The sequence below is a fragment of the Pseudophryne corroboree genome, chromosome 1 (assembly GCF_028390025.1).
Source record: "Pseudophryne corroboree isolate aPseCor3 chromosome 1, aPseCor3.hap2, whole genome shotgun sequence".
Classification (NCBI taxonomy): Eukaryota; Metazoa; Chordata; class Amphibia; order Anura; family Myobatrachidae; genus Pseudophryne; species Pseudophryne corroboree.
Window position 1 is genome coordinate 407,172,053 of NC_086444.1, and position 25,592 is coordinate 407,197,644.

At 48.1% G+C, this 25,592-nt stretch overlaps 1 protein-coding gene across 2 annotated transcripts in view; it reads left to right on the forward strand.

The window, feature by feature from the left end:
• SVOP (SV2 related protein) overlaps positions 1 to 25,592 on the forward strand; it is a 113,166-nt gene that overhangs the window by 24,235 nt on the left and 63,339 nt on the right. For both annotated transcript variants that reach the window (XM_063913260.1, XM_063913261.1), the window contains exon 2: positions 7,437 to 7,597. In XM_063913260.1, the coding sequence (XP_063769330.1) occupies positions 7,437 to 7,597 (161 nt within the window). The remainder of the gene's footprint in view (positions 1 to 7,436; positions 7,598 to 25,592) is intronic.

The window sequence follows — 25,592 nt, forward strand, 5'->3', positions numbered from 1 at the left end:
CACTAAAAAAGAAATATACTCAGAATGAAGAACTCCCACTCTCAGACGAACTGGAAGAGTCCTTAAGGAAATGACTGCGTCAAAAATCTTGCTGCCATCCACGGCAGTCAAAGAGATGGACGAGGACAGTCTCTCGGTGGGTAGGGACCACCGTTTAACATAAGCTTCGGTTATGAAATTCCCAGCTGCTCCGGAATCAAGGAGGGCAATGACGTTCCTGTAACGTTGAGCAATTTGGAGCGACACTGGGAGGTTACAGTCATGAGGAGATGGAGAGGAGATCATTACTCCTAGCCGGCCCTCTCCTTGGCGAGCTAGGATCTGGAGTTTCCCGGACGTTTGGGACAGGCATTGATAGTGTGCGACGGAGCTGCACAGTAGAGACAGAGACTCAGAGAGACGTCTTCGGCGCTCAGCGGGAGATAGATGAGAACGACTAATTTGCATAGGCTCATCCTTGGATGGAGATGGTTGACGAGGAGGAGGAGCAGAAGATTTAGGAGTAGATGATCTTCCTCGCTCAGTTGCTCTCTCTCTGAAACGTAGATCAACCTTCGTGCAAAGAGAAATTAGCTCATCCAACTTAGAGGGCAAGTCTCTGGTAGCTAACTCATCCTTGATGCGTTCTGATAAGCCATGCCAGAATGCAGCATACAGGGCCTCGTCGTTCCATGCCAGTTCGGATGCCAGGATTTTAAACTGTATAAGATACTGTCCCACAGTACGTGTTCCCTGGCGTAAACGGAGAATCTCAGATGAAGCAGATGTTATCCGGCCTGGCTCGTCGAAGATGCGCCTGAATGTAGCTACAAAGTCAGTATAGGAGGATAGCAGGGGATCAGACTTCTCCCATAAAGGTGATGCCCAGTCAAGGGCTGAGCCACTGAGAAGGGAGATGATATAGGCAATTTTGGTACGGTCACTGAAGAAATTGCCAGGTAGAAGCTCAAAGTGGATTTCACATTGATTGAGAAATCCCCTGCAGAACCTTGGAGATCCATCAAATTTTGCTGGCGTTGGAAGATGAAGATGTGGACTGGAAATGGGTAAGGTGGGTGGGGTTACAGCTGGTGTCACTGTAGTGGACGCACCGGACGTGCCAGGTCCACGGAGGGTCGTTTGAATCCCATCCAGCCGTGTAGAGAGATCCTGGAGACAGCGGATGATGTGGCCCTGTGCAGCCTCCTGATGTTCAAGTCGGGCTGCCAGTTCTTGCATTGGCCTGGCCGCTTGATCCTGGTCTCCGGCTGGATTCATTAGGTCAGTGCTTACTGTCACAACTGAGGTCCTGAGCTGACGGGAGGCAGCCTCAGTTGTAGGGGCTGAGATGTAACGGAACCTGGGAGGTTGTATCAGACCCCTAGACATGTAAGTAACATGTAGAATAACTGCCCGAAGGCGTGACCACGACAACCAGGATAAAAGTCAATGATGTTTATTATGACAAACTCCGTAACACAGCAGCAGTAAAGGAAACATAAAAGTCAACAGAGGATAAATACAATTCCTGGGTACTACAGGGTGGCAAGGACCACAGGCACTGGTAGAGTGAGACAGTTCTTATAATCTTCTAGTTGGAAAGTCCTTACCAGGCCTGACTGTAGCAATGGAGAGAACCCAGGATCGTACCAGCTGATGTTCCAGGAAAGGCTGGGCTGCTGAAGGTAAAACGGCTGCTGTGGATACTGGCTGGAACCAGACTGTTGTTGGTACGGAGTGGATACTGGCTGGAACCAGTTAAATAATAAACGAACTTGAGAGCGATGAAATAATAATGAAGTTTGGAGTTTGAGAGCGGTGAAATAATAATTCCGGTGGAGAGTGGTAAACTGCAGAAAAGGACACCGGCCCTTTAAGAGAAGCTATACACTGCTGGAAGCTGGGCTGGAAGCAGGTGATTGTTTGAGAGCGATGAAATAATAATTCCGGTGGAGAGTGGTAAACTGCAGAAAGGACACCGGCCCTTTAAGAGAAGCTGTACACTGCTGGAAGCTGGGCTGGAAGCAGGTGATTGTTGTAGCTGGAAACAGGTGAGTCCAGAATGGATCGGAGAGTCAGGCTACACCGCAGATGGAATGCTGGTGCGGGTCTCTATAGCAGAAGTCTGGAGACAGGAGCTGGAACCTGGAAGACAACCACAGGAGAGAGACAAACTGGAACTAGGTTAGACAACCAAAGCACTGACGCCTTCCTTGCTCAGGCACAGCTTACTTATACCTGCAGCAAGGAAGGGGTTGGCTAGGCAATTATGCAAATCAACAATACAGACAGCAGATTGGTGGAAATGCTCAGATGACAAAATCCAAGATGGCTGCGCCCATGCAGACACTTGGAGGGAAGTTTGGTTTGTAATCCACGTGAGAATTGAAACAGTAATGGCGACGCCGGCCACAGGAGACGCCAGACTGACAAGCGCACATTTAACCACGCGGGCACAGCGGAGGCCGCGGCTGATGAAATCACCACTCTGACATTCTGCATGTGGAAACTCAGGAACAGCGGGATCCGGTCCTGGAATGCTGAGCCAGCCTTAGGAGGCATCTGAAGGGTAAGTAATGGCGTCCAGATACCCGGATCGTGACAATACCACAATGCCCGTGATATAGTATACCACACACTGTAATGCCTGACACATTATGACACACACCGCAATGTCCGTGATACATTATGCCACACACTGCAATGACCCTGAGACATTATACCACATATCACAATGCCCGCGATATAGTATACCATACACCGTAATGCCTGTGACACATTATGACACACACCGCAATGTCCGTGATACATTATGCCACACACCGTAATGCCCATTACACATTAAGTCCCACAGTAAGGCTTCTAATTACTTTTCAATTACCTGCTCGTTGTCAGGGGTTTCATGCACTGGGTGTCATGCTCGTTGCCAGGGGTTTCATGCTCTTGGTTCCATGCACGGTGCCAGGGGTTTTCATGCTCAGGGTGTCATGCTCGTTGCCAGGGGTTTCATGCACTGGGTGTCATGCTCGTTGCCAGGTGTTTCATGCACTGGGTGTCATGCTCGTTGCCAGGTGTTTCATGCACTGGGTATCATGCTCGTTGCTAGGAGGTAGTCCTTGTTGCTAGGGCTGTGCTCGCCTCCCTGTGTCCCTCCTCCTGCATCATCTGCGGCGGCCGCGGGTCTAATAGGGGGAAGTGCCGGTTCGTAAGCCAATTAGAGCTCACGGACGGCACTTCCCCCTATTAGACCCGCGGCCGCCGGAGATGATGCAGGAGGGACACAGGTAGGCGCGCTGTGCCCTCCGTGTCCCTCCAACAAGCGGCGGAGGGAAGGAGACCGCAGACTGACATGCGGACGCTCGTCCGCATGTCAGTCTGCTGTAAATCAGTGGCGCCCCCGCAGCCCCTCGCCCCCAAGCCACCGCGAGGGCTGCGGGGGCAGTAGTTACGCTACTGATACACGCCCCAAAAACATCCATGATCCGCCTGCATTTTTCCAACCACTCCCCACAAACGCCATGTTAACACCCACGAACGGTCACTTCCTGTCAGTCAATTTGCGATCGTATTTCACTAAATTTCAGTCACAATTTAGCTTTCGCGCACACGCAATGCGTTTGCAGCACATACACAGTCTGCCGATAATCGACGATTTGCGATTTTGCAACTGAAGTTGAGTAAGGCCCAAAATTTGAAGCAAAATCAAGTTGCGTTCCCAGTGAAATAGGATGTCACAGAGTCGGTCTGTGTCATCTTCTACTGTCTGCAATAGAGTTTCTGTTGCTGGTGCTACCTGATTATAAAGCTTTTGTACATTTGGTCCAGCAAAACAGTAATTTGTAATCAATGGTAAGCATGCCATATTTCTTGCTGCATTTAATAAAATGCAATCATTGCTTTCACATTGATCCATTATTTATTACATTTTGAAAGCAACAATCCTTTGCTTAAATATAAAACACTTTAGTGTTCTTAAGTGGTATAATATATTGTTTAGACATTCAAAATATAGACAGTCATAATATAGACGCCATAAAATGTTGACAGGTACAAAATGTCAACATGGACTATATGTCGACAATTAATATGTACACAGTAGTTACAATATTGACATGGACACATGGCGAATCATAGACAAGGCAGTGAAGGCAGCCACCTAGGGCCCGGGAAGCCTGAAGGAGTCCGGCTGCCACCATTCTTTTTTTTTTTTTTTTTTGTGACTCTGCGGGGGTATATAAGTAAGTTTATTATGAGGGTGAGTTAATATTAATGAGTTCATCTGTTTGAGGTTTACTTAACATGACATGGTCAAAATGTCAACTTGTAAAATACAGACATCTAGGTACAATATGTGGACATGGTTCTTATATGCACCTTTTAACTTCAATACAAACTTGATATTACTTTAATATGGGTGGGGGGGGGGATTCAGTTGTGTTTGGACGCCCTGCACCCGACGGAGCAACTCAGTTGTTGCTTCTTTCGGGCACAAATACCGTGGACGCCCAAGTATTTCTGCTTACCCCCCTTATGGGGTGTTATGTGCACATGCGGCCCTGAAAAAGTGGGCTTGGCCTCGTAACAAGGTCATGGGTCTCCCATCAAGGGGCGTGGCCTCGAAGGGAATGCCGTATCCGTGTGACGGGGAGAGGATGATGCCTTGGAGAGGCAGAGGGTAACAGGAGAGAGAGGGTGATGGGGAGATAGTGATGCAGGGGATGGGCAGAGAGTGAGGCAGTGGGTGACAGGGAGAGATTGTGGGAGACAGGGAGGCGGTGGATGAAAGGAAGAGTTTGGTGTTTCCTGCATCCGTTTCCTGGTTACTGCTGCTACTTGTTCCCAAGTCCTAGGATCGCAAGGAACCTGGTATAGTATATGCAGCATAGAATATGGAGGGGGTGCAGAGTATGCAGCATATGGCGAGAGCAGTAAATGGAGGAGGGGGGTCCCATGTATATAGGGGGCACTATATGGAGCAGTATGGGTGTGCAGTGTGTATATAGGGGCAGTAGGTGGGGGGGTGTAGAATAAGGAAGATGATGGGGGTGTAGTGCATATACAGTGCCTTGCTAAAGTATTCAACCCTCTTTGCATTTTTCATGTTTTGTTGCCTCACAACCTGTAATTAAAATGGATTGTTTGAAGGTTTGCATCATTTCATTCACAGAACATGCCTACAACTTTGAAGATGTTTTTTTTTTATTGTGAATCAAACAACAAATAGGACAAAATAACAGAAAACTTCAGCGTGCATAAATATTCACCCCCCTAAAGTCAGTACATTGTAGAGCCACCTTTTGCGGCAATTACAGCTGCAAGTCGCTTTGGATAAGTCTCTATGAGCTTGCCACATCTTGCCCCTGGGATTTTTCCCATTCCTCAAGGCAAAACTGCTCCAGCTCCTTCATGTTGGATGGTTTCCGCTTGTGAACAGCAATCTTCAAGTCTGACCACAGATTCTCAATTGGATTGAGATCTGGGCTTTGACTAGGCCATGCAAGTCTGACCACAGATTCTCAATTGGATTGAGATCTGGGCTTTGACTAGGCCATTCCAACACATTTAAATGTTTCCCCTTAAACCACTCGAGTGTTGCTTTAGCAGTATGCTTCGGGTCATTGTCCTGCTGGACGGTGAACTTCCATCCCAGTCTCAAAACACAGGCAGACTGAAACAGGTTTTGCTCAAGAATATCCCTGTATTTAGCACCATCCATCTTTCCCTCGACTCGAAACAGTATCCGAGTCCCTGCTGCTGAAAAACATCCCCACAGCATGATGCTGCCACCACCATGTTTTACTGTGGGGATGGTGTTCTTGGGGTGATTGGATGTGCTGGGTTTGCACCAGACATAGCGTTTTCCTTGGTGGCCGAAAAGTTAAATTTTAGTCGCATCTGACCAGAGCACCTTCCTCCATACATTTATGGAATTGTCCACATGCCTTTTGGCAAATTCAAAACATGCCTTCTTATTTTTAACACTAAGTAATGACTTTTTTTCTGGCCACTCTTCCATAAAGCCCAGCAAAATGGAGTGTGTGGCTTATTGTGGTCACATGCTCAGATACACCAGTCTCTGCTGTGAAAGTCTGCAGTTCGCTCAGGGTTACCTTTGGTCTCTGTGCTGCCTCTCTAATTAATGCCCTCTTTGCCCGGTCTGTGAGTTTTAGTGGCCGGCCCTCTCTTGGCAGGTTTATTGTGGTACCATGTTCTTTCCATTTGAAGATGATGGATTTGATAGTGCTCCGGGGGATCATCAAAGATTTGGATATTTTGTTATAACTCAACCCTGACTTGTACTTCTCAACAACTTTGTCCCTGACTTGTTTGGAGAGCTCCTTGGTCTTTATGGTGTGATGCTTCTTGCTTAGTGGTGTTGCAGCCTCTGGGGCCTTTCAGAAAAGGTGTGTCTATACTGACAGATCATGTGACACTTAGATTGCACACAGGTGAACTTCATTTCACTAATTATGTGACTTCTGAAGGTAAATGGTTGCACCAGAACTTTTGATGGGCTTCATAGCAAATTGGTTGCACCAGAACTTTTGATGGGCTTCATAGCAAAGGGGATGAATACATATGCACATGACAATTTTCAGATTTTTATTTATAAAAATTATTTTTTATATAAATTTTTCTCATTTCACCTCACCAACTTAGACTATTTTGTGCATATCCATCACATAAAATTCAGATAAAACCAAAAAATTAAATTACAGGTTGTAATGTAACAAAATAGATAAAAAGCCACGGGGGTGAATACTTTAGCAAGGCACTGTAGGTGCAGTATATGGTGGGTGATGCAGTGTACATAGGGCGGTGAGTGTGTGTCAAATGGAGCTCCGTTGGGCGCCCTCCAGTGACTGCCGGTTGCAACACAGAGGTGAGGAGCAGCGTTAGCCTTTTATATATAGATTGTTGACATTTATACTGTGTCTACATTTTAACTGTCGACCTTTGACTATGTCGACCATATATCCATGTCTACATTTTGATTATGTCGGTCGAAATTTTAATTGTCTAGATTTTCACTGTCTATATTTTTACTACATTCTGCTCTTAAGTGATATATACTGTAGAATAATCAAGTGCTGTATTCTCACACGTAAGATAGTTCTATGTAAATAATCACAACAACCGATATTACAATGTATGTAATAATGTTATTGGTGTCATCTGATATTGTTCTAGTTCTGTACCATCTCAGTTGGCTTGGATTACTTAGTGGGCAATAACAGCCATGACATGGTTTTACATAATGAATTGAGATCTCAGTCTTGAAGAGTCTATAACATTACTGGGTAATTGGACTTTTGCAACAAAAGGAATAGGTTACCCCTAATAAAGGGGTTAAGCTTACTTATACATTAGATATATAAAATATGCATGTACTGTAATAGAAGTTTCTAGCAGAGTATCCAAGATCCAATTACTAAAGCAAATATCTCATTTCTCAGTGTTGTCAAGTTCCGTCGAACTGGGGAAAGTTCCAGATCGGAAGAGGATAACATCTCTGGGGAACATGAGATTCAGATCGGACCAGTGCACACAGATTTGGAAGCAGTGGAACTGGAAGATGGAACCACAGTGCCAAAGGAATTTGCAAACCCTACTGATGGTAGGAATATCTCCTTGGCTAGATCAAAGGAAATGTGAAAGCCCCATGCATAGACCACACAGTAGATCTGTTTTACTGTAGTCGGTCATAGAGGAAAATTATGTTATAAACACAGATAGGTACTACAGAGCTATATGTTGTAATTGTGTCATATTGATGCTATGATTGTGCATGGAAACATACAAGTAGAACAGTGATTAAATTCTTCTTCAGTTCTCTTGGTAACTTCTTCCTGGCAGAGGTCCATTCCAATCCGTTAAGTAGAGTACCTGAAAGGTAAGATAAAAGTGAGTGCATAGAATTAGTGGAGTGTGTACTGTAATATAAGCAACATGGTATATAATCTATTTGCTATAAATGACTAATTTACAATAAATGGCACTGTGTTTTTACATTCAAATGAAATATCATACAGATTACAAAATACTGTATTCAACCATGGCACATCTGGAATGTGTCACCTTATCACTGCAGTCCCTCTTCTCTATCTTATTTTTCCTTCTTTAAGTTACTATCATCTCTTTAACCTCTTTTTTTAATCTAAGGCTCCACCACCAGCCATGTATTTTCCAACAGTGTTCCTCCTCTTTAACTGTTGCTGTGCCACAATGCATTATTTGGTGGCCAGGACTATGTATTTGTAAAATATAAAATGTTAATAGACATGCGGCGGGATGTAATGGATCGCCGAAGGTGCGAGATGCCGGATAATCTTGCACGTTTTTTTAAAGGGGAAATCACTTACAAGGCATGTTTCTCTAACGTCCTAAGTGGATGCTGGGGACTCCGTAAGGACCATGGGGAATAGCGGCTCCGCAGGAGACTGGGCACATCTAAAGAAAGCTTTAGGACTATCTGGTGTGCACTGGCTCCTCCCCCTATGACCCTCCTCCAAGCCTCAGTTAGATCTTTGTGCCCGAACGAGAAGGGTGCACACTAGGGGCTCTCCTGAGCTTCTTAGTGAAAGTTTTAGTTTAGGTTTTTTATTTTCAGTGAGACCTGCTGGCAACAGGCTCACTGCATCGAGGGACTAAGGGGAGAAGAAGCGAACTCACCTGCGTGCAGAGTGGATTGGGCTTCTTAGGCTACTGGACATTAGCTCCAGAGGGACGATCACAGGCCCAGCCATGGATGGGTCCCAGAGCCGCGCCGCCGGCCCCCTTACAGAGCCAGAAGGCAGAAGAGGTCCGGAAAATCGGCGGCAGAAGACGTCCTGTCTTCAACAAGGTAGCGCACAGCACTGCAGCTGTGCGCCATTGCTCTCAGCACACTTCACACTCCGGTCACTGAGGGTGCAGGGCGCTGGGGGGGGCGCCCTGAGACGCAATAAAAACACCTTGGATGGCAAAAAAAATGCATCACATATAGCTCCTGGGCTATATGGATGCATTTAACCCCTGCCAGAATACATAGAAAAACGGGAGATAAGGCTGCCGATAAGGGGGCGGAGCCTATCTCCTTAGCACACTGGCGCCATTTTCCCTCACAGCTCCGTTGGAGGGAAGCTCCCTGGCTCTCCCCTGCAGTCACTACACTACAGAAAGGGTTAAAAAAGAGAGGGGGGGCACTAATTACGCGCAGTATTAAAGATACAGCAGCTATAAGGGGAAAAACACTTATATAAGGTTATCCCTGTATATATATAGCGCTCTGGTGTGTGCTGGCAAACTCTCCCTCTGTCTCCCCAAAGGGCTAGTGGGGTCCTGTCCTCTATCAGAGCATTCCCTGTGTGTGTGCTGTATGTCGGTACGTTGTGTCGACATGTATGAGGAGAAAAATGATGTGGAGACGGAGCAGATTGCCTGTAATAGTGATGTCACCCCCTAGGGGGTCGACACCTGAGTGGATGAACTGTTGGAAGGAATTACGTGACAGTGTCAGCTCTGTATAAAAGACAGTGGTTGACATGAGACAGCCGGCTACTCAGCTTGTGCCTGTCCAGACGTCTCATAGGCCGTCAGGGGCTCTAAAGCGCCCGTTACCTCAGATGGCAGATATAGACGCCGACACGGATACTGACTCCAGTGTCGACGGTGAAGAGACAAATGTGACTTCCAGTAGGGCCACACGTTACATGATTGAGGCAATGAAAAATGTTTTACACATTTCTGATAATACAAGTACCACCAAAAAGGGGTATTATGTTCGGTGAGGAAAAACTACCTGTAGTTTTCCTGAATCTGAGAAATTAAATGAGGTGTGTGATGATGCGTGGTTTTTCCCCGATAACAACTGATAATTTCTAAAATGTTATTGGCATTATATCCTTTCCCGCCAGAGGTTAGGGTGCGTTGGGAAACACCCCCTAGGGTGGATAAAGCGCTCACACGCTTGTAAGGGCTCTACCCTCTCCTGAGATGGCCGCCCTTAAGGATCCTGCTGATAGAAAGCAGGAGGGTATCCTAAAATGTATTTACACACATACTGGTGTTATACTGCGACCAGCAATCGCCTCAGCCTGGATGTGCAGTGCTGGGTTGGCGTGGTCGGATTCCCTGACTGAAAATATTGATACCCTAGATAGGGACAGTATATTTTTGCCTATAGAGCATTTAAAAGATGCATTTCTATATATGCGTGATGCACAGCGGAATATTTGCCGACTGGCATCAAGTCTAAGTGCGTTGTCCATTTCTACCAGTAGAGGGTTATGGACACGTCAGTGGTCAGGTGATGCGTATTCCAAACGGCATTTGGAAGTATTGCCTTATTAAGGGGAGGAGTTATTTGGGGTCGGTCTTTCAGACCTGGTGGCCACGGCAACAGCTGGGAAATCCACGTTTGTACCCCAGGTCGCCTCTCAACATGAGAAGACGCCGTATTATCAGGCGCAGTCTTTTCGTGGACAAGCGGGCAAAAGGTTCCTCATTTCTGCCCCGTGACAGAGGGAGAGGAAAAAGGCTGCAGAAATCAGCCAGTTCCCAGGAACAGAAACCCTCTCCCGCCTCTGCCAAGCCCTCATTATGACGCTGGGGCTTTACAAGCAGAATCAGGCACGGTGGGGGGCCCGTCTCAATGAATTTCAGCGCGCAGTGGGCTCACTCGCAAGTAGACCCCTGGATCCTTTAGGTGATATCTCAGGGGTACAAATTAGAATTCGAGACGTCTCCCCCTCGCCGTTTCCTAAAGTCGGCTTTACCGATGTCTCCTTCTGACAGGGAGACAGTTTTGGAAGCCATTCACAAGCTGTATTCCCAGCAGGTGATAATCAAGGTACCCCTCCTGCAACAGGGAACGGGGTATTATTCCACACTGTTGTGGTACCGAAGCCGGACGGCTCGGTGAGACCGATTCTAAATCTAAAATCTTTGAACACTTACATACAGAGGTTCAAATTCAAGATTGAGTCACTCAGAGCAGTGATTGCGAACCTGGAAGAAGGGGACTACATGATGTCTCGGGACATCAAGGATGCTTACCTTCAAGTCAAAATTTACCCTTCTCACCAAGAGTACCTCAGGTTTATGGTACAGAACTGTCACTATCAGTTCAGACGCTGCCGTATGGATGGTCCACGGCACCCCGGGTCTTTACCAAGGTAATGGCCGAAATGATGATATTCCTTCGAAGGAAGGGAATTTTAGTTATCCCTTACTTGGACGATTCCCTGATAAGGGTAAGATCCAGGGAACAGTTGGAGGTCGGTGTAGCACTATCTCAGGTAGTGTTGCGGCAGCACGATTGGATTCTCAATATTCCAAAATCGCAGCTGGTTCCGACGACTCGTCTTCTGTTCCTAGGGATGATCCTGGACACAGTCCAGAAAAAGGTGTTTCTCCCGGAGGAGAAAGCCAGGGAGTTATCCGAGCTAGTCAGGAACCTCCTAAAACCGAGCCAAGTCTCAGTGCATCAATGCACAAGGGTTCTGGGTAAAATGGTGGCTTCCTACGAAGCAATCCCATTCGGCAGATTCCACGCAAGAACTTTCCAGTGGGACCTGCTGGACAAATGGTCCGGGTCGCATCTTCAGATGCATCAGCGGATAACCCTGTCACCAAGGACAAGGGTGTCCCTCCTGTGGTGGTTGCAGAGTGCTCATCTTCTAGAGGGCCGCAGATTCGGCAGTCAGGACTGGGTCCTGGTGACCACGAATGCCAGCCTGCGAGGCTGGGGAGCAGTCACACAGGGAAAGAATATCCAGGGCTTATGGTCAAGCCTGGAGACATCACTTCACATAAATATCCTGAAGCTAAGGGCCATTTACAATGCTCTAAGCTTAGCAAGACCTCTGCTTCAAGGTCAGCCGGTGTTGATCCAGTCGGACAACATCACGGCAGTCACCCACGTAAACAGACAGGGTGGCACAAGAAGCAGGAGGGCAATGGCAGAAGCTGCAAGGATTCTTCGCTGGGCGGAAAATCATGTGATAGCACTGTCAGCAGTATTCATTCCGGGAGTGGACAACTGGGAAGCAGACTTCCTCAGCACGACCTCCACCCGGGAGAGTGGGGACTTCACCCAGAAGTCTTCCACATGATTATAAACCGTTGGGAAAAACTCGACAGGTATTGCGCCAGGTCAAGGGACCCTCAGGCAATAGCTGTAGACGCTCTGGTAACACCGTGGGTGTACCAGTCAGTGTATGTGTTCCCTCCTCTGCCTCTCATACCCAAGGTACTGAGATTGATAAGATGGAGAGGAGTAAGCACTATATTCGTGGCTCCTGATTGGCCAAGAAGGACTTGGTAACCGGAACTTCAAGAGATGCTCACGGAGGATCCGTGGCCTCTACCTCTAAGAAGGGACCTGCTCCAGCAAGGACCCTGTCTGTTCCAAGACTTACCGCGGCTGCGTTTGACGGCATGGCGGTTGAACGCCGGATCCTGAAGGAAAAAAGGCATTCCGGATGAAGTCATCCCTATCCTGATCAAAGCCAGGAAGGATGTAACCGCAAAACATTATCACCGCATTTGGCGAAAATATGTTGCGTGGTGCGAGGCCAGTAAGGCCCGACGGAGGAAATTCAACTGGGTCGATTCCTACATTTCCTGCAAACAGGAGTGTCTATGGGCCTGAAATTGGGGTCCATTAAGGTTCAAATTCGGCCCTGTCAATTTTCTTCCAAAAAGAACTAGCTTCAGTCCCTGAAGTTCAGACGTTTGTAAAAGGGGTACTGCATATACAGCCTCCTTTTGTGCCTCCAGTGGCACTTTGGGATCTCAATGTAGTTTTTGGGTTCCAAAAGTCACATTGGTTTGAACCACTTAAATCTGTGGAGTTAAAATATCTCACATGGAAAGTGGTCATGCTGTTGGCCCTGGCCTGGGCCAGGCGCGTGTCAGAATTGGCGGCTTTATCCTGTAAAAGCCCTTATCTGATTTTCCATTCGGACAGGGCGGAATTGAGGACTCGTCCTCAGTTTCTCCCTAAGGTGGTTTCAGCGTTTCACCTGAACCAACCTATTGTGGTGCCTGCGGCTACTAGGGACTTGGAGGACTCCAAGTTGCTAGACGTTGTCAGGGCCCTGAAAATATATGTTTCCAGGACGGCTGGAGTCAGGAAATCTGACTCGCTGTTTATCCTGTATGCACCCAACAAGCTGGGTGCTCCTGCTTCTAAGCAGACTATTGCTCGTTGGATTTGTAGTACAATTCAGCTTGCACATTCTGTGGCAGGCCTGCCACAGCCAAAAATCTGTAAATGCCCACTCCACAAGGAAGGTGGGCTCATCTTGGACGGCTGCCCGAGGGGTCTCGGCTTTACAACTTTGCCGAGCAGCTACTTGGTCAGGAGCAAATACGTTTGTAAAATTCTACAAAATTGATACCCTGGCTGAGGAGGACCTGGAGTTCTCTCATTTGGTGCTGCAGAGTCATCCGCACTCTCCCGCCCGTTTGGGAGCTTTGGTATAATCCCCATGGTCCTTACGGAGTCCCCAGCATCCACTTAGGACGTTAGAGAAAATAAGAATTTACTTACCGATAATTCTATTTCTCGTAGTCCGTAGTGGATGCTGGGCGCCCATCCCAAGTGCGGATTGTCTGCAATACTGGTACATAGTTATTGTTACCAAAAAATAGGGTTATTGCTGTAGTGAGCCATCTTTTCTAGAGGCTCCTCTGTTATCATGCTGTTAACTGGGTTCAGATCACAAGTTGTACGGTGTGATTGGTGTGGCTGGTATGAGTCTTAACCGGGATTCAAAATCCTTCCTTATTGTGTACGCTCGTCCGGGCACAGTATCCTAACTGATGCTTGGAGGAGGGTCATAGGGGGAGGAGCCAGTGCACACCAGATAGTCCTAAAGCTTTCTTTAGATGTGCCCAGTCTCCTGCGGAGCCGCTATTCCCCATGGTCCTTACGGAGTCCCCAGCATCCACTACGGACTACGAGAAATAGAATTATCGGTAAGTAAATTCTTATTTTTTGCCTGGTAAGAGTTTGCCCTTTAAGAAAACATCTGAGATCGGCTGGCCCCTCTATTACGTGCCGCCAATAGTTTGTATTAAAAGAAAAGAGTTTTGTAGGGACTTGCTTCCTTATGGTTGGGTTTCTTAATAGTTCTTAACACTAGTAGGATTGTTGGTGATGGTGGATTTAGGTAATGGGAGTGATGCAGAATGCGGGGAGTGGATGAAGGAGTGAAGCTTTTGTCAGAGAGCAGAAATTATAAATTGGGGAAATTGGAAAAACAGAATCAAGGGAATGGCCATTACAGTGAGAAAGAAAGTGGAGAGGCAGTTGGCAAAGTTGGTTGCCATAACAAACAAAAAAGATGAAAACATATACACTAATAGTTTACCCAAAAGAGTGACTGCACCTCTCAACTGAGAGGGGACTGCAGTCCGAAGACACTGATGATGTGGAAACAATATGAGGCAAAATAAATAATGGTTACTGTGTCTAGTCATCATTTACATAATCAATATAAATACAGTCCATTCTATAATTCTTTTTAACCAATCACAGTGTGTCACTCATCTCTAATCTACAGCACTATATATCGGATACACTTTGTTCTGTGGTATCTTGGCTGATTGTCTGCTAGGAATCACTCCTTCCCTTGTGACACTTGATAAGACCTATTCTAAGAGCTATTACTGTCTTGTCTCCCTTTCTTATGCAGTGCAGCTCACTCTTTTGTCTACCTGTATTTTCCAAACTCATCTTGCCTGGCTCACACTGCTACTATTTCTTTATAGTAATGTACAGAGCAGCCAGGAAAGTGCTGGTGAAATGTGATACTGTATATCACTAATTGGTTTCTCCTTGTCCAGCCATACACTACTGTAATTACTGTAATTAGTGGACAGACAGTATTGTGATCTACACACATGTGCTGGGTGGAAAGTCATTTTTGGTTTTAATTTTCAATCTGTATCTATCCAAAAATAAATCAATAACAGACAATACAACACACTACAGAAATAAGGCCTTGACTGAAAAGATTTAGGGGGAAATGTATCAAACGTTTGAGAGAGATAAAATGGAGAAGTATTCCTTAGCAACTAAGCAGCTTCTAATTCTCATTTATCAACACGGTCTTAGAAACTGCTTGATTTGATACAGTACATCACTCCCACATAGGTGATACAGTACATCTTCACCACAGAGGTGATACAGTAGTTCTGCACCACAGAGGTGATACAGTACATCTCCCTCACAGAGGTGATACAGTAATAATAATAATAATTTTATTTATATAGCGCTCTTTCTCCAATAGGACTCAAGGCGCTTAACAGATACATAGCATAATATAGTACAGAAAATAATGAAGTACATTTTCATAAAATATAGAAGCATGAAGATACTAAAAGGGACACTATGGAAATGCTTGAGTAAACAGGAAAGTCTTGAGTCTACTTTTGAAGGATTCTAAAGTTGGGGCCTCTCGCACTGTGCGGGGAAGTGAGTTCCATAGAGTCCAGTACATCTTCACCACAGAGGTGATATAGTACATCTCCCCCGTAGAGGTGATGCAGTACATCTCCCCCACAGAGGTGATACGGTACATCTCCCCCACAGAGGTGATACGGTACATCTCCCCCACAGAGGCGATACGGTACATCTCCCCCACAGAGGCGATACAGTACATCTCCCCCACAGAGGTGATACAGTACATCTCCCCACAGAGGTCATACAGTACATTTCTCTGACGTCCTAAGTGGATGCTGGGACTCCGTAAGGACCATGGGGAATAGCGGCTCCGCAGGAGACTGGGCACAACTAAAAGAAAGCTTTTGGTCTAACTGGTGTGCACTGGCTCCTCCCTCTATGACCCTCCTCCAGACTTCAGTTAGAATCTTGTGCCCGGCTGAGCTGGATGCACACTAGGGGCTCTCCTGAGCTCCTAGAAGAGAAAGTATATTTTAGGTTATTTATTTTCAGTGAGATCTGCTGGCAACAGACTCACTGCTACGAGGGACTAAGGGGAGAAGAAGCGAACCTACCTGACTGGAGATAGTTTGGGCTTCTTAGGCTACTGGACACCATTAGCTCCAGAGGGATCGAACACAGGACCCGACCTCGATCGTTCGGTCCCGGAGCCGCGCCGCCGCCCCCCTTACAGAGCCAGAAGCAAGAAGTGGTCCGGAAAATCGGCGGCAGAAGACCTCGGTCTTCAACAAGGTAGCGCACAGCACTGCAGCTGTGCACCATTGCTCCTCATGCACACCTCACACTCCGGTCACTGATGGGTGCAGGGCGCTGGGGGGGGGCGCCCTGAGCAGCAATATAAACACCTTGGCTGGCAAATCATCACAATATATAGTCCCAGAGGCTATATATGTGATAAATTACCCCTGCCAGGATTCCTGAAAAAAGCGGGAGAAGTCCGCCGGAAAAGGGGCGGGGCTAACTCCCTCAGCACACTGGCGCCATTTCTCCCTCACAGCTCCGCTGGAAGGATCGCTCCCAGGCTCTCCCCTGCAGTATCAAGCTACAAAGGGTAAAAAAGAGAGGGGGGGCACTAAATTTAGGCGCAGTATAACTTATATAGCAGCTATAAGGGGAAATAATTCAGTTAATCCCTGTATTATTATAGCGCTCTGGTGTGTGCTGGCATACTCTCTCTCTGTCTCCCCAAAGGGCTTTGTGGGGTCCTGTCCTCTGTCAGAGCATTCCCTGTGTGTGTGCGGTGTGTCGGTACGGCTGTGTCGACATGTTTGATGAGGAGGCTTATGTGGAGGCGGAGCAGATGCCTATAAATGTGATGTCACTCCCTGCGGGGCCGACACCTGAGTGGATGGTTATGTGGAAGGAATTACGTGACAGTGTCGACTCCTTACATAAAAGGTTTGACGACATACCAAATATGGGACAGCCGGCTTCTCAGCCTGTGCCTGCCCAGGCGTCTCAAAAGCCATCAGGGGCTCTAAAACGCCCGCTACCTCAGATGGCAGACACAGATGTCGACACGGATACTGACTCCAGTGTCGACGACGATGAGACTAATGTAACTTCCAATAGGGCCACACGTTACATGATTGAGGCTATGAAAAATGTGTTGCACATTTCTGATGTTACCCCAGGTACCACAAAAAAGGGTATTATGTTTGGAGAGAAAAAACTACCAGTAGTTTTTCCTCCATCTGAGGAGTTAAATGAAGTGTGTGAAGAAGCGTGGGCTTCCCCCGATAAGAAACTAGTAATTTCTAAAAGGTTACTAATGACGTACCCTTTCCCGCCAGAGGATAAGTCACGTTGGGAAACATCCCCTAGGGTGGATAAAGCGCTCACACGCTTGTCAAAGAAGGTGGCACTACCGTCTCCGGATATGGCCGCCCTAAAGGAACCTGCTGATAGAAAGCAGGAGGCTATCCTGAAGTCTGTATATACACACTCAGGTATTATACTGAGACCAGCTATTGCTTCAACATGGATGTGCAGTGCTGCAGCTGCGTGGTCAGATTCCCTGTCGGAAAATATTGATACCCTAGACAGGGACACTATATTGCTAACCGTAGAGCATATTAAAGACGTAGTCTTATACATGAGAGATGCACAGAGGGATATTTGCCGGCTGGCATCTAAAATAAGTGCAATGTCCATTTCTGCCAGGAGAGGGTTATGGACTCGGCAGTGGACAGGTGATGCAGACTCTAAAAGGCACATGGAAGTTTTGCCTTATAAAGGTGAGGAGTTGTTCGGGGATGGTCTCTCGGACCTAGTTTCCACAGCAACAGCTGGGAAGTCTGCATTTTTACCCCATGTTCCCTCACAGCCAAAGAAAGCACCGTATTATCAGGTACAGTCCTTTCGGCCCCATAAGGGCAAGCGGGTTAAAGGCGCGTCCTTTCTGCCCAGAGGCAGAGGTAGAGGGAAAAAGCTGCAGCATACAGCCAGTTCCCAGGAGCAAAAGTCCTCCCCCGCTTCCGCTAAGTCCACCGCATGACGCTGGGGCTCCACAGGCGGAGCCAGGTACGGTGGGGGCCCGTCTAAAAAATGTCAGCAATCAGTGGGCTCGCTCACGGGTGGATCCCTGGATCTTTCAAGTAGTATCTCAGGGGTACAAGCTGGAATTCGAGACGTCTCCCCCCCGCCGTTTCCTCAAATCTGCCTTGCCAACAACTCCCTCAGGCAGGGAGGCAGTGCTAGAGGCAATTCACAAGCTGTATTCCCAGCAGGTGATAGTCAAGGTGCCCCTACTTCAACAAGGACGGAGTTACTATTCCACAATGTTTGTGGTACCGAAACCGGACGGTTCGGTGAGACCCATTTTAAATTTGAAATCCTTGAACACATATATAAAAAAATTCAAGTTCAAGATGGAATCGCTCAGGGCGGTTATTGCAAGCCTGGACGAGGGGGATTACATGGTATCACTGGACATCAAGGATGCTTACCTGCATGTCCCCATTTACCATCCTCACCAGGAGTACCTCAGATTTGTGGTACAGGATTGTCATTACCAATTCCAGACGTTGCCGTTTGGTCTATCCACGGCTCCGAGGGTCTTTACCAAGGTAATGGCCGAAATGATGATACTCCTTCGAAAGAAGGGAGTTTTAATTATCCCGTACTTGGACGATCTCCTGATAAAGGCGAGGTCCAGGGAGCAGTTGTTAGTCGGGGTAGCACTATCTCGGGAGGTGCTACAACAGCACGGCTGGATTCTAAATATTCCAAAGTCACAGCTGGTCCCTACGACACGTCTACTGTTCCTGGGGATGGTTCTGGACACAGAACAGAAAAAAGTGTTTCTCCCGGAGGAGAAGGCCAAGGAGCTGTCATCTCTAGTCAGAGGCCTCCTAAAACCAAAACAGGTGTCCGTGCATCACTGCACGCGGATCCTGGGAAAGATGGTAGCTTCCTACGAAGCAATTCCATTCGGCAGGTTCCATGCAAGAACCTTTCAGTGGGACCTGTTGGACAAGTGGTCCAGATCGCATCTTCAGATGCATCGGCTGATAACCCTGTCTCCAAGGACCAGGGTGTCTCTGCTGTGGTGGCTGCAAAGTGCTCATCTTCAAGAGGGCCGCAGATTCGGCATACAGGACTGGGTCCTGGTGACCACGGATGCCAGCCTTCGAGGCTGGGGGGTAGTCACACAGGGAAGAAACTTCCAAAGACTATGGTCAAGTCAGGAGACTTCCCTACACATAAATATTCTGGAACTGAGGGCCATTTTCAATGCCCTAAGTCAGGCAAAACCCCTGCTTCAAAACCAGCCGGTACTGATCCAGTCAGACAACATCACGGCAGTCGCCCATGTAAACCGACGTGGCGGCACGAGAAGCAGGACGGCGATGGCAGAAGCCACAAGGATTCTCCGATGGGCGGAAAATCACGTGTTAGCACTGTCAGCAGTGTTCATTCCGGGAGTGGACAACTGGGAAGCAGACTTCCTCAGCAGGCACGACCTCCACCCGGAAGAGTGGGGACTTCTTCCAGAAGTCTTCCAACTGATTGTAAACCGTTGGGAAAGGCCACAGGTGGACATGATGGCGTCCCGCCTAAACAAAAAGCTAGAAAGATATTGCGCCAGGTCAAGAGACCCGCAGGCGATAGCTGTGGACGCTCTAGTGACACCGTGGGTGTACCGGTCGGTTTATGTGTTCCCTCCTCTTCCTCTCATACCAAAGGTACTGAGGATAATAAGGAGAAGAGGAGTAAGAACTATACTCATTGTTCCGGATTGGCCAAGAAGAGCTTGGTACCCGGAACTTCAAGAAATGATCTCAGAGGACCCATGGCCTCTGCCGCTCAGACAGGACCTGCTGCAGCAGGGGCCCTGTCTGTTCCAAGACTTACCGCGGCTGCGTTTGACGGCATGGCGGTTGAACACCGGATCCTGAAGGAAAAGGGCATTCCGGAGGAAGTCATTCCTACGCTGATTAAAGCTAGGAAAGAAGTAACCGCAAACCATTATCACCGCATATGGCGAAAATATGTTGCGTGGTGTGAGGCCAGGAAGGCCCCAACGGAGGAATTTCAGCTGGGCCGTTTTCTGCACTTCCTACAGTCAGGAGTGACTATGGGCCTAAAATTGGGTTCCATTAAGGTCCAGATTTCGGCTCTGTCGATTTTCTTCCAGAGAGAACTGGCTTCACTACCTGAAGTTCAGACTTTTGTTAAGGGAGTGCTGCATATTCAGCCCCCTTTTGTGCCTCCAGTGGCACCTTGGGATCTCAACGTGGTGTTGGATTTCCTAAAGTCACATTGGTTTGAGCCACTTAAAACCATGGAATTGAAGTATCTCACGTGGAAAGTGGTCATGTTGTTGGCCTTGGCTTCGGCCAGGCGTGTATCAGAATTGGCGGCTTTGTCATGTAAAAGCCCTTATCTGATTTTCCATATGGATAGGGCAGAATTGAGGACTCGTCCCCAATTTCTCCCTAAGGTGGTATCAGCCTTTCATCTGAACCAACCTATCGTGGTGCCTGCGGCTACTAAAGACTTGGAGGCTTCCAAGTTGTTGGACGTAGTCAGGGCCCTGAAAATTTATGTTTCCAGGACAGCTGGAGTCAGAAAGACTGACTCGCTATTTATCCTGTATGCACCCCACAAGTTGGGTGCACCTGCTTCAAAGCAGACTATTGCTCGCTGGATCTGTAGTACGATTCAGCTTGCACATTCTGCGGCTGGACTGCCGCATCCTAAATCGGTAAAAGCCCATTCCACGAGGAAGGTGGGCTCTTCTTGGGCGGCTGCCCGAGGGGTCTCGGCTCTTCAACTTTGCCGAGCAGCTACTTGGTCGGGGTCAAACACGTTTGCTAAATTTTACAAGTTTGACACCCTGGCTGAGGAGGACCTAGAGTTTGCCTATTCGCTGCTGCAGAGTCATCCGCACTCTCCCGCCCGTTTGGGAGCTTTGGTATAATCCCCATGGTCCTTACGGAGTCCCAGCATCCACTTAGGACGTCAGAGAAAATAAGAATTTACTCACCGGTAATTCTATTTCTCGTAGTCCGTAGTGGATGCTGGGCGCCCATCCCAAGTGCGGATTGTCTGCAATACTTGTATATAGTTATTGTTTAACTAAAGGGTTATTGTTGAGCCATCTGTTCAGAGGCTCAGTTGTTGTCATACTGTTAACTGGGTATTGTATCACGAGTTATACGGTGTGATTGGTGTGGCTGGTATGAGTTTACCCGGGATTCAAAATCCTTCCTTATTGTGTCAGCTCTTCCGGGCACAGTATCCTAACTGAAGTCTGGAGGAGGGTCATAGAGGGAGGAGCCAGTGCACACCAGTTAGACCAAAAGCTTTCTTTTAGTTGTGCCCAGTCTCCTTTGGAAGCCGCTATTCCCCATGGTCCTTACGGAGTCCCAGCATCCACTACGGACTTCGAGAAATAGAATTACCGGTGAGTAAATTCTTATTTCTCTGACGTCCTAGTGGATGCTGGGAACTCCGTAAGGACCATGGGGAATAGCGGGCTCCGAAGGAGGCTGGGCACTCTAGAAAGATTTATGACTACCTGGTGTGCACTGGCTCCTCCCACTATGACCCTCCTCCAAGCCTCAGTTAGATTTTGTGCCCGGCCGAGGTTGGATGCACACTAGGGGCTCTCCTGAGCCTTTAGAAAGAAAGTATAGAAATTAGGTTTTTTATTTTCAGTGAGACCTGCTGGCAACAGGCTCACTGCAGCGAGGGACTAAGGGGAGAAGAAGCGAACCTGCCTGCTTGCAGCCAGCTTGGGCTTCTTAGGCTACTGGACACCATTAGCTCCAGAGGGATCGACCGCAGGCCCAGCCTTGGTGTTCGGTCCCGGAGCCGCGCCGCCGTCCCCCTTAGAGAGCCAGAAGCAAGAAGAGGTCCGGAAAATCGGCGGCAGAAGACATCAGTCTTCACCAAGGTAGCGCACAGCACTGCAGCTGTGCGCCATTGCTCCTCACACACACTTCACACTCCGGTCACTGAGGGTGCAGGGCGCTGGGGGGGGGGGGGGCGCCCTGAGAAGCAATAATAACACCTTGGCTGGCAAAAATACCACAATATATAGCCCCAGAGGCTATATATGTGGAAAATACCCCTGCCAGAATATAGGAAAAAGCGGGAGAATAGTCCGCGGAAAAGGGGCGGAGCTATCTCCTGCAGCACACTGGCGCCATTTTTCCCTCACAGCTTCGCTGGAAGGAAGCTCCCTGGCTCTCCCCTGCAGTCTACACTACAGAAAAGGGTAAAAAAGAGAGGGGGGGCACTAAATTTAGGCGCAGTATACATTTATATAAAAAAAGCAGCTATAGGGGACATAACTCAGTTAGTCCCTGCATTATATAGCGCTCTGGTGTGTGCTGGCATACTCTCACTCTGTCCCCCCAAAGGGCTTTTGTGGGTCCTGTCCTCTGTTGGAGCATTCCCTGTGTGTGTGTGTGCGGTGTGTCGGTACGGCTGTGTCGACATGTTTGATGAGGATAATGATGTGGAGACGGAGCAGATGCCTTTAGAAGGGATGTCACCCCCTGCGGGGCAGACACCTGAGTGGATGAGCTTATGGAAAGAAATGAGTGCACGTATAGACTCCTTACATAAGAAATTTGACGACATGCCAAATGTGGGACAGCCGACTTCTCAGCTCGTGCCTGTCCAGGCGTCTCAAAGGTCATCAGGGGCTCTGAAACGCCCGCTACCTCAGACCGCAGACCCAGATGTCGACACTGATACTGACACCAGTGTCGACGACGATGAGTCTAACCTGATGCCCACTAAGGCCATTCACTGCATGATTGAGGCAATGAAAGATGTGTTACACATTTCTGATATAACTACAGGTACCACTAAAAAGGGTATTATGTTTGGGGAGAAAAAAACTACCCGTAGTTTTTCCCCCATCAGATGAATTAAATGAAGTGTGTGAAGAAGCGTGGGCTTTCCCTGATAAAAAATTGGTTATTCCTAAGAAGGTACTAATGGCGTTCCCTTTCCCGCCAGAGGATAGGTCACGTTGGGAAACACCTCCTAGGGTGGATAAAGCGCTCACACGTTTGTCTAAAAAGGTGGCACTACCGTCTCCGGATACGGCCGCCCTCAAGGAACCTGCTGATAGAAAGCAGGAGGCGATCCTGAAGTCTGTATATACACACTCAGGCATTATACTTAGACCAGCTATTGCGTCAGCATGGATGTGCAGTGCTGCCGCCGCGTGGTCAGATAAACTGTCAGAAAATATTGACACACTAGACAGAGACACGATCCTGCTAACCATAGACCATATCAAAGACTCAGTCTTATATATGAGAGATGCACAGAGGGAAATCTGCCGGCTGGCATCTAAAGTAAGTGCATTGTCCATTTCTGCTAGGAGAGGCTTATGGACTCGCCAGTGGACAGGAGATGCAGATTCTAAAAGGCACATGGAAGTTTTGCCTTATAAGGGTGAGGAATTATTTGGGGATGGTCTCTCGGACCTAGTTTCCACAGCAACGTCTGGGAAGTCAGCATTTTTACCCCATGTCCCCTCACAGCCTAAGAAGGCGCCGTTTTATTAGGTTCAGTCCTTTCGGACCCAGAAAAACAAGCGTGGAAAAGGCGGGTCTTTTCTGTCCAGAGGCAGAGGTAGGGAAAAAAGGCTGCAACAAACAGCAGGTTCCCAGGAGCAAAAGTCCTCCCCCGCTTCTTCTTCCAAGTCCGCCGCATGACGGTGGGGCTCCACAGGCGGAGCCAGGTACGGTGGGGGGCCGCCTCAAGAATTTCAGCGATCAGTGGGCTCGCTCACAGGTGGATCCCTGGATCCATCAAATAGTATCTCAGGGGTACAAACTGGAATTCGAGGCGTCTCCACCCCACCGGTTCCTAAAATCTGCCTTGCCGATTGCTCCCTCAGACAGGGAGGCGGTGCTAGCGGCAATTCACAAGCTGTATTCCCAGCAGGTGATAATCAAGGTACCCCTACTTCAACAAGGCCGGGGTTACTATTCCACACTATTTGTGGTGCCGAAACCGGACGGTTCGGTGAGACCCATTTTAAATTTGAAATCCTTGAACACATACATAAAAAATTCAAGTTCAAGATGGAATCGCTCAGGGCGGTTATTGCAAGCCTGGACGAGGGGGATTACATGGTATCCCTGGACATCAAGGATGCTTACTTGCATGTCCCCATTTACCATCCTCACCAGGAGTACCTCAGATTTGTGGTACAGGATTGCCATTACCAATTCCAGACGCTGCCGTTTGGACTGTCCACGGCACCGAGGGTATTTACCAAGGTTATGGCGGAAATGATGATACTCCTTCGAAAAAAGGGAGTTTTAATTATCCCGTACTTGGACGATCTCCTAATAAAGGCGAGATCCAAGGAACAGTTGTTGGTGGGAGTAGCACTATCTCAGGAAGTGCTGCACCAGCACGGCTGGATTCTGAATAATAACCCTGTCTCCAAGAACCAGGGTGTCTCTACTGTGGTGGCTGCAGAGTGCCCATCTTCTGGAGGGCCGCAGGTTCGGCATACAGGACTGGGTCCTGGTGACCACGGATGCCAGCCTTCGAGGCTGGCAGGGCAGTCACACGGGGAAGAAACTTCCAAGGACTATGGTCGAGTCAGGAGACTTCCCTTCACATAAATATTCTGGAACTAAGGGCCATTTACAATGCCCTAAGTCAAGCAAAATCCCTGCTCCTACACCAGCCGGTGCTGATCCAGTCAGACAACATCACGGCAGTCGCCCATGTAAATCGACAGGGAGGCACAAGAAGCAGGATGGCAATGGCAGAAGCCACAAGAATTCTCCGATGGGCGGAGAATCATGTACTAGCACTGTCAGCAGTGTTCATTCCGGGAGTGGACAACTGGGAAGCAGACTTCCTCAGCAGACACGACCTCCACCCGGGAGAGTGGGGACTTCATCCAGAAGTCTTCCAGATGCTGGTAAACCGTTGGGAAAAACCACAGGTGGACATGATGGCGTCCCGCCTCAACAAAAAGTTAAAAAGATATTGCGCCAGGTCAAGGGACCCTCAGGCGATAGCTGTGGACGCTCTAGTGACACCGTGGGTGTACCAGTCGGTTTATGTGTTCCCTCCTCTGCCTCTCATACCAAAGGTATTGAGAATAATAAGAAAGCGAGGAGTAAACACAATTCTCGTGGTTCCGGATTGGCCAAGACGAGCGTGGTACCCGGAACTTCAAGAGATGATCTCAGAGGACCCGTGGCCTCTGCCGCTCAGACAGGACCTGCTACAGCAGGGGCCCTGTCTGTTCCAAGACTTACCGCGGCTGCGTTTGACGGCATGGCGGTTGAACGCCGGATCCTGAAGGAAAAGGGTATTCCGGTGGAAGTCATTCCTACGCTTATTAAAGCCAGGAAAGATGTTACAGCAAAGCATTATCACCGCATATGGCGGAAATATGTTGCATGGTGCGAGGCCAAAAAGGCCCCAACAGAGGAATTTCAACTAGGTCGATTTCTGCATTTCCTGCAAGCAGGAGTGAATATGGGCCTAAAACTAGGCTCCATTAAAGTACAGATCTCGGCTCTGTCGATTTTCTTTCAAAAAGAACTAGCTTCAGTACCTGAAGTTCAGACATTTGTGAAAGGAGTGCTGCATATTAAGCCCCCGTTTGTGCCTCCTGTGGCACCTTGGGATCTCAACGTGGTGTTGAGTTTCTTAA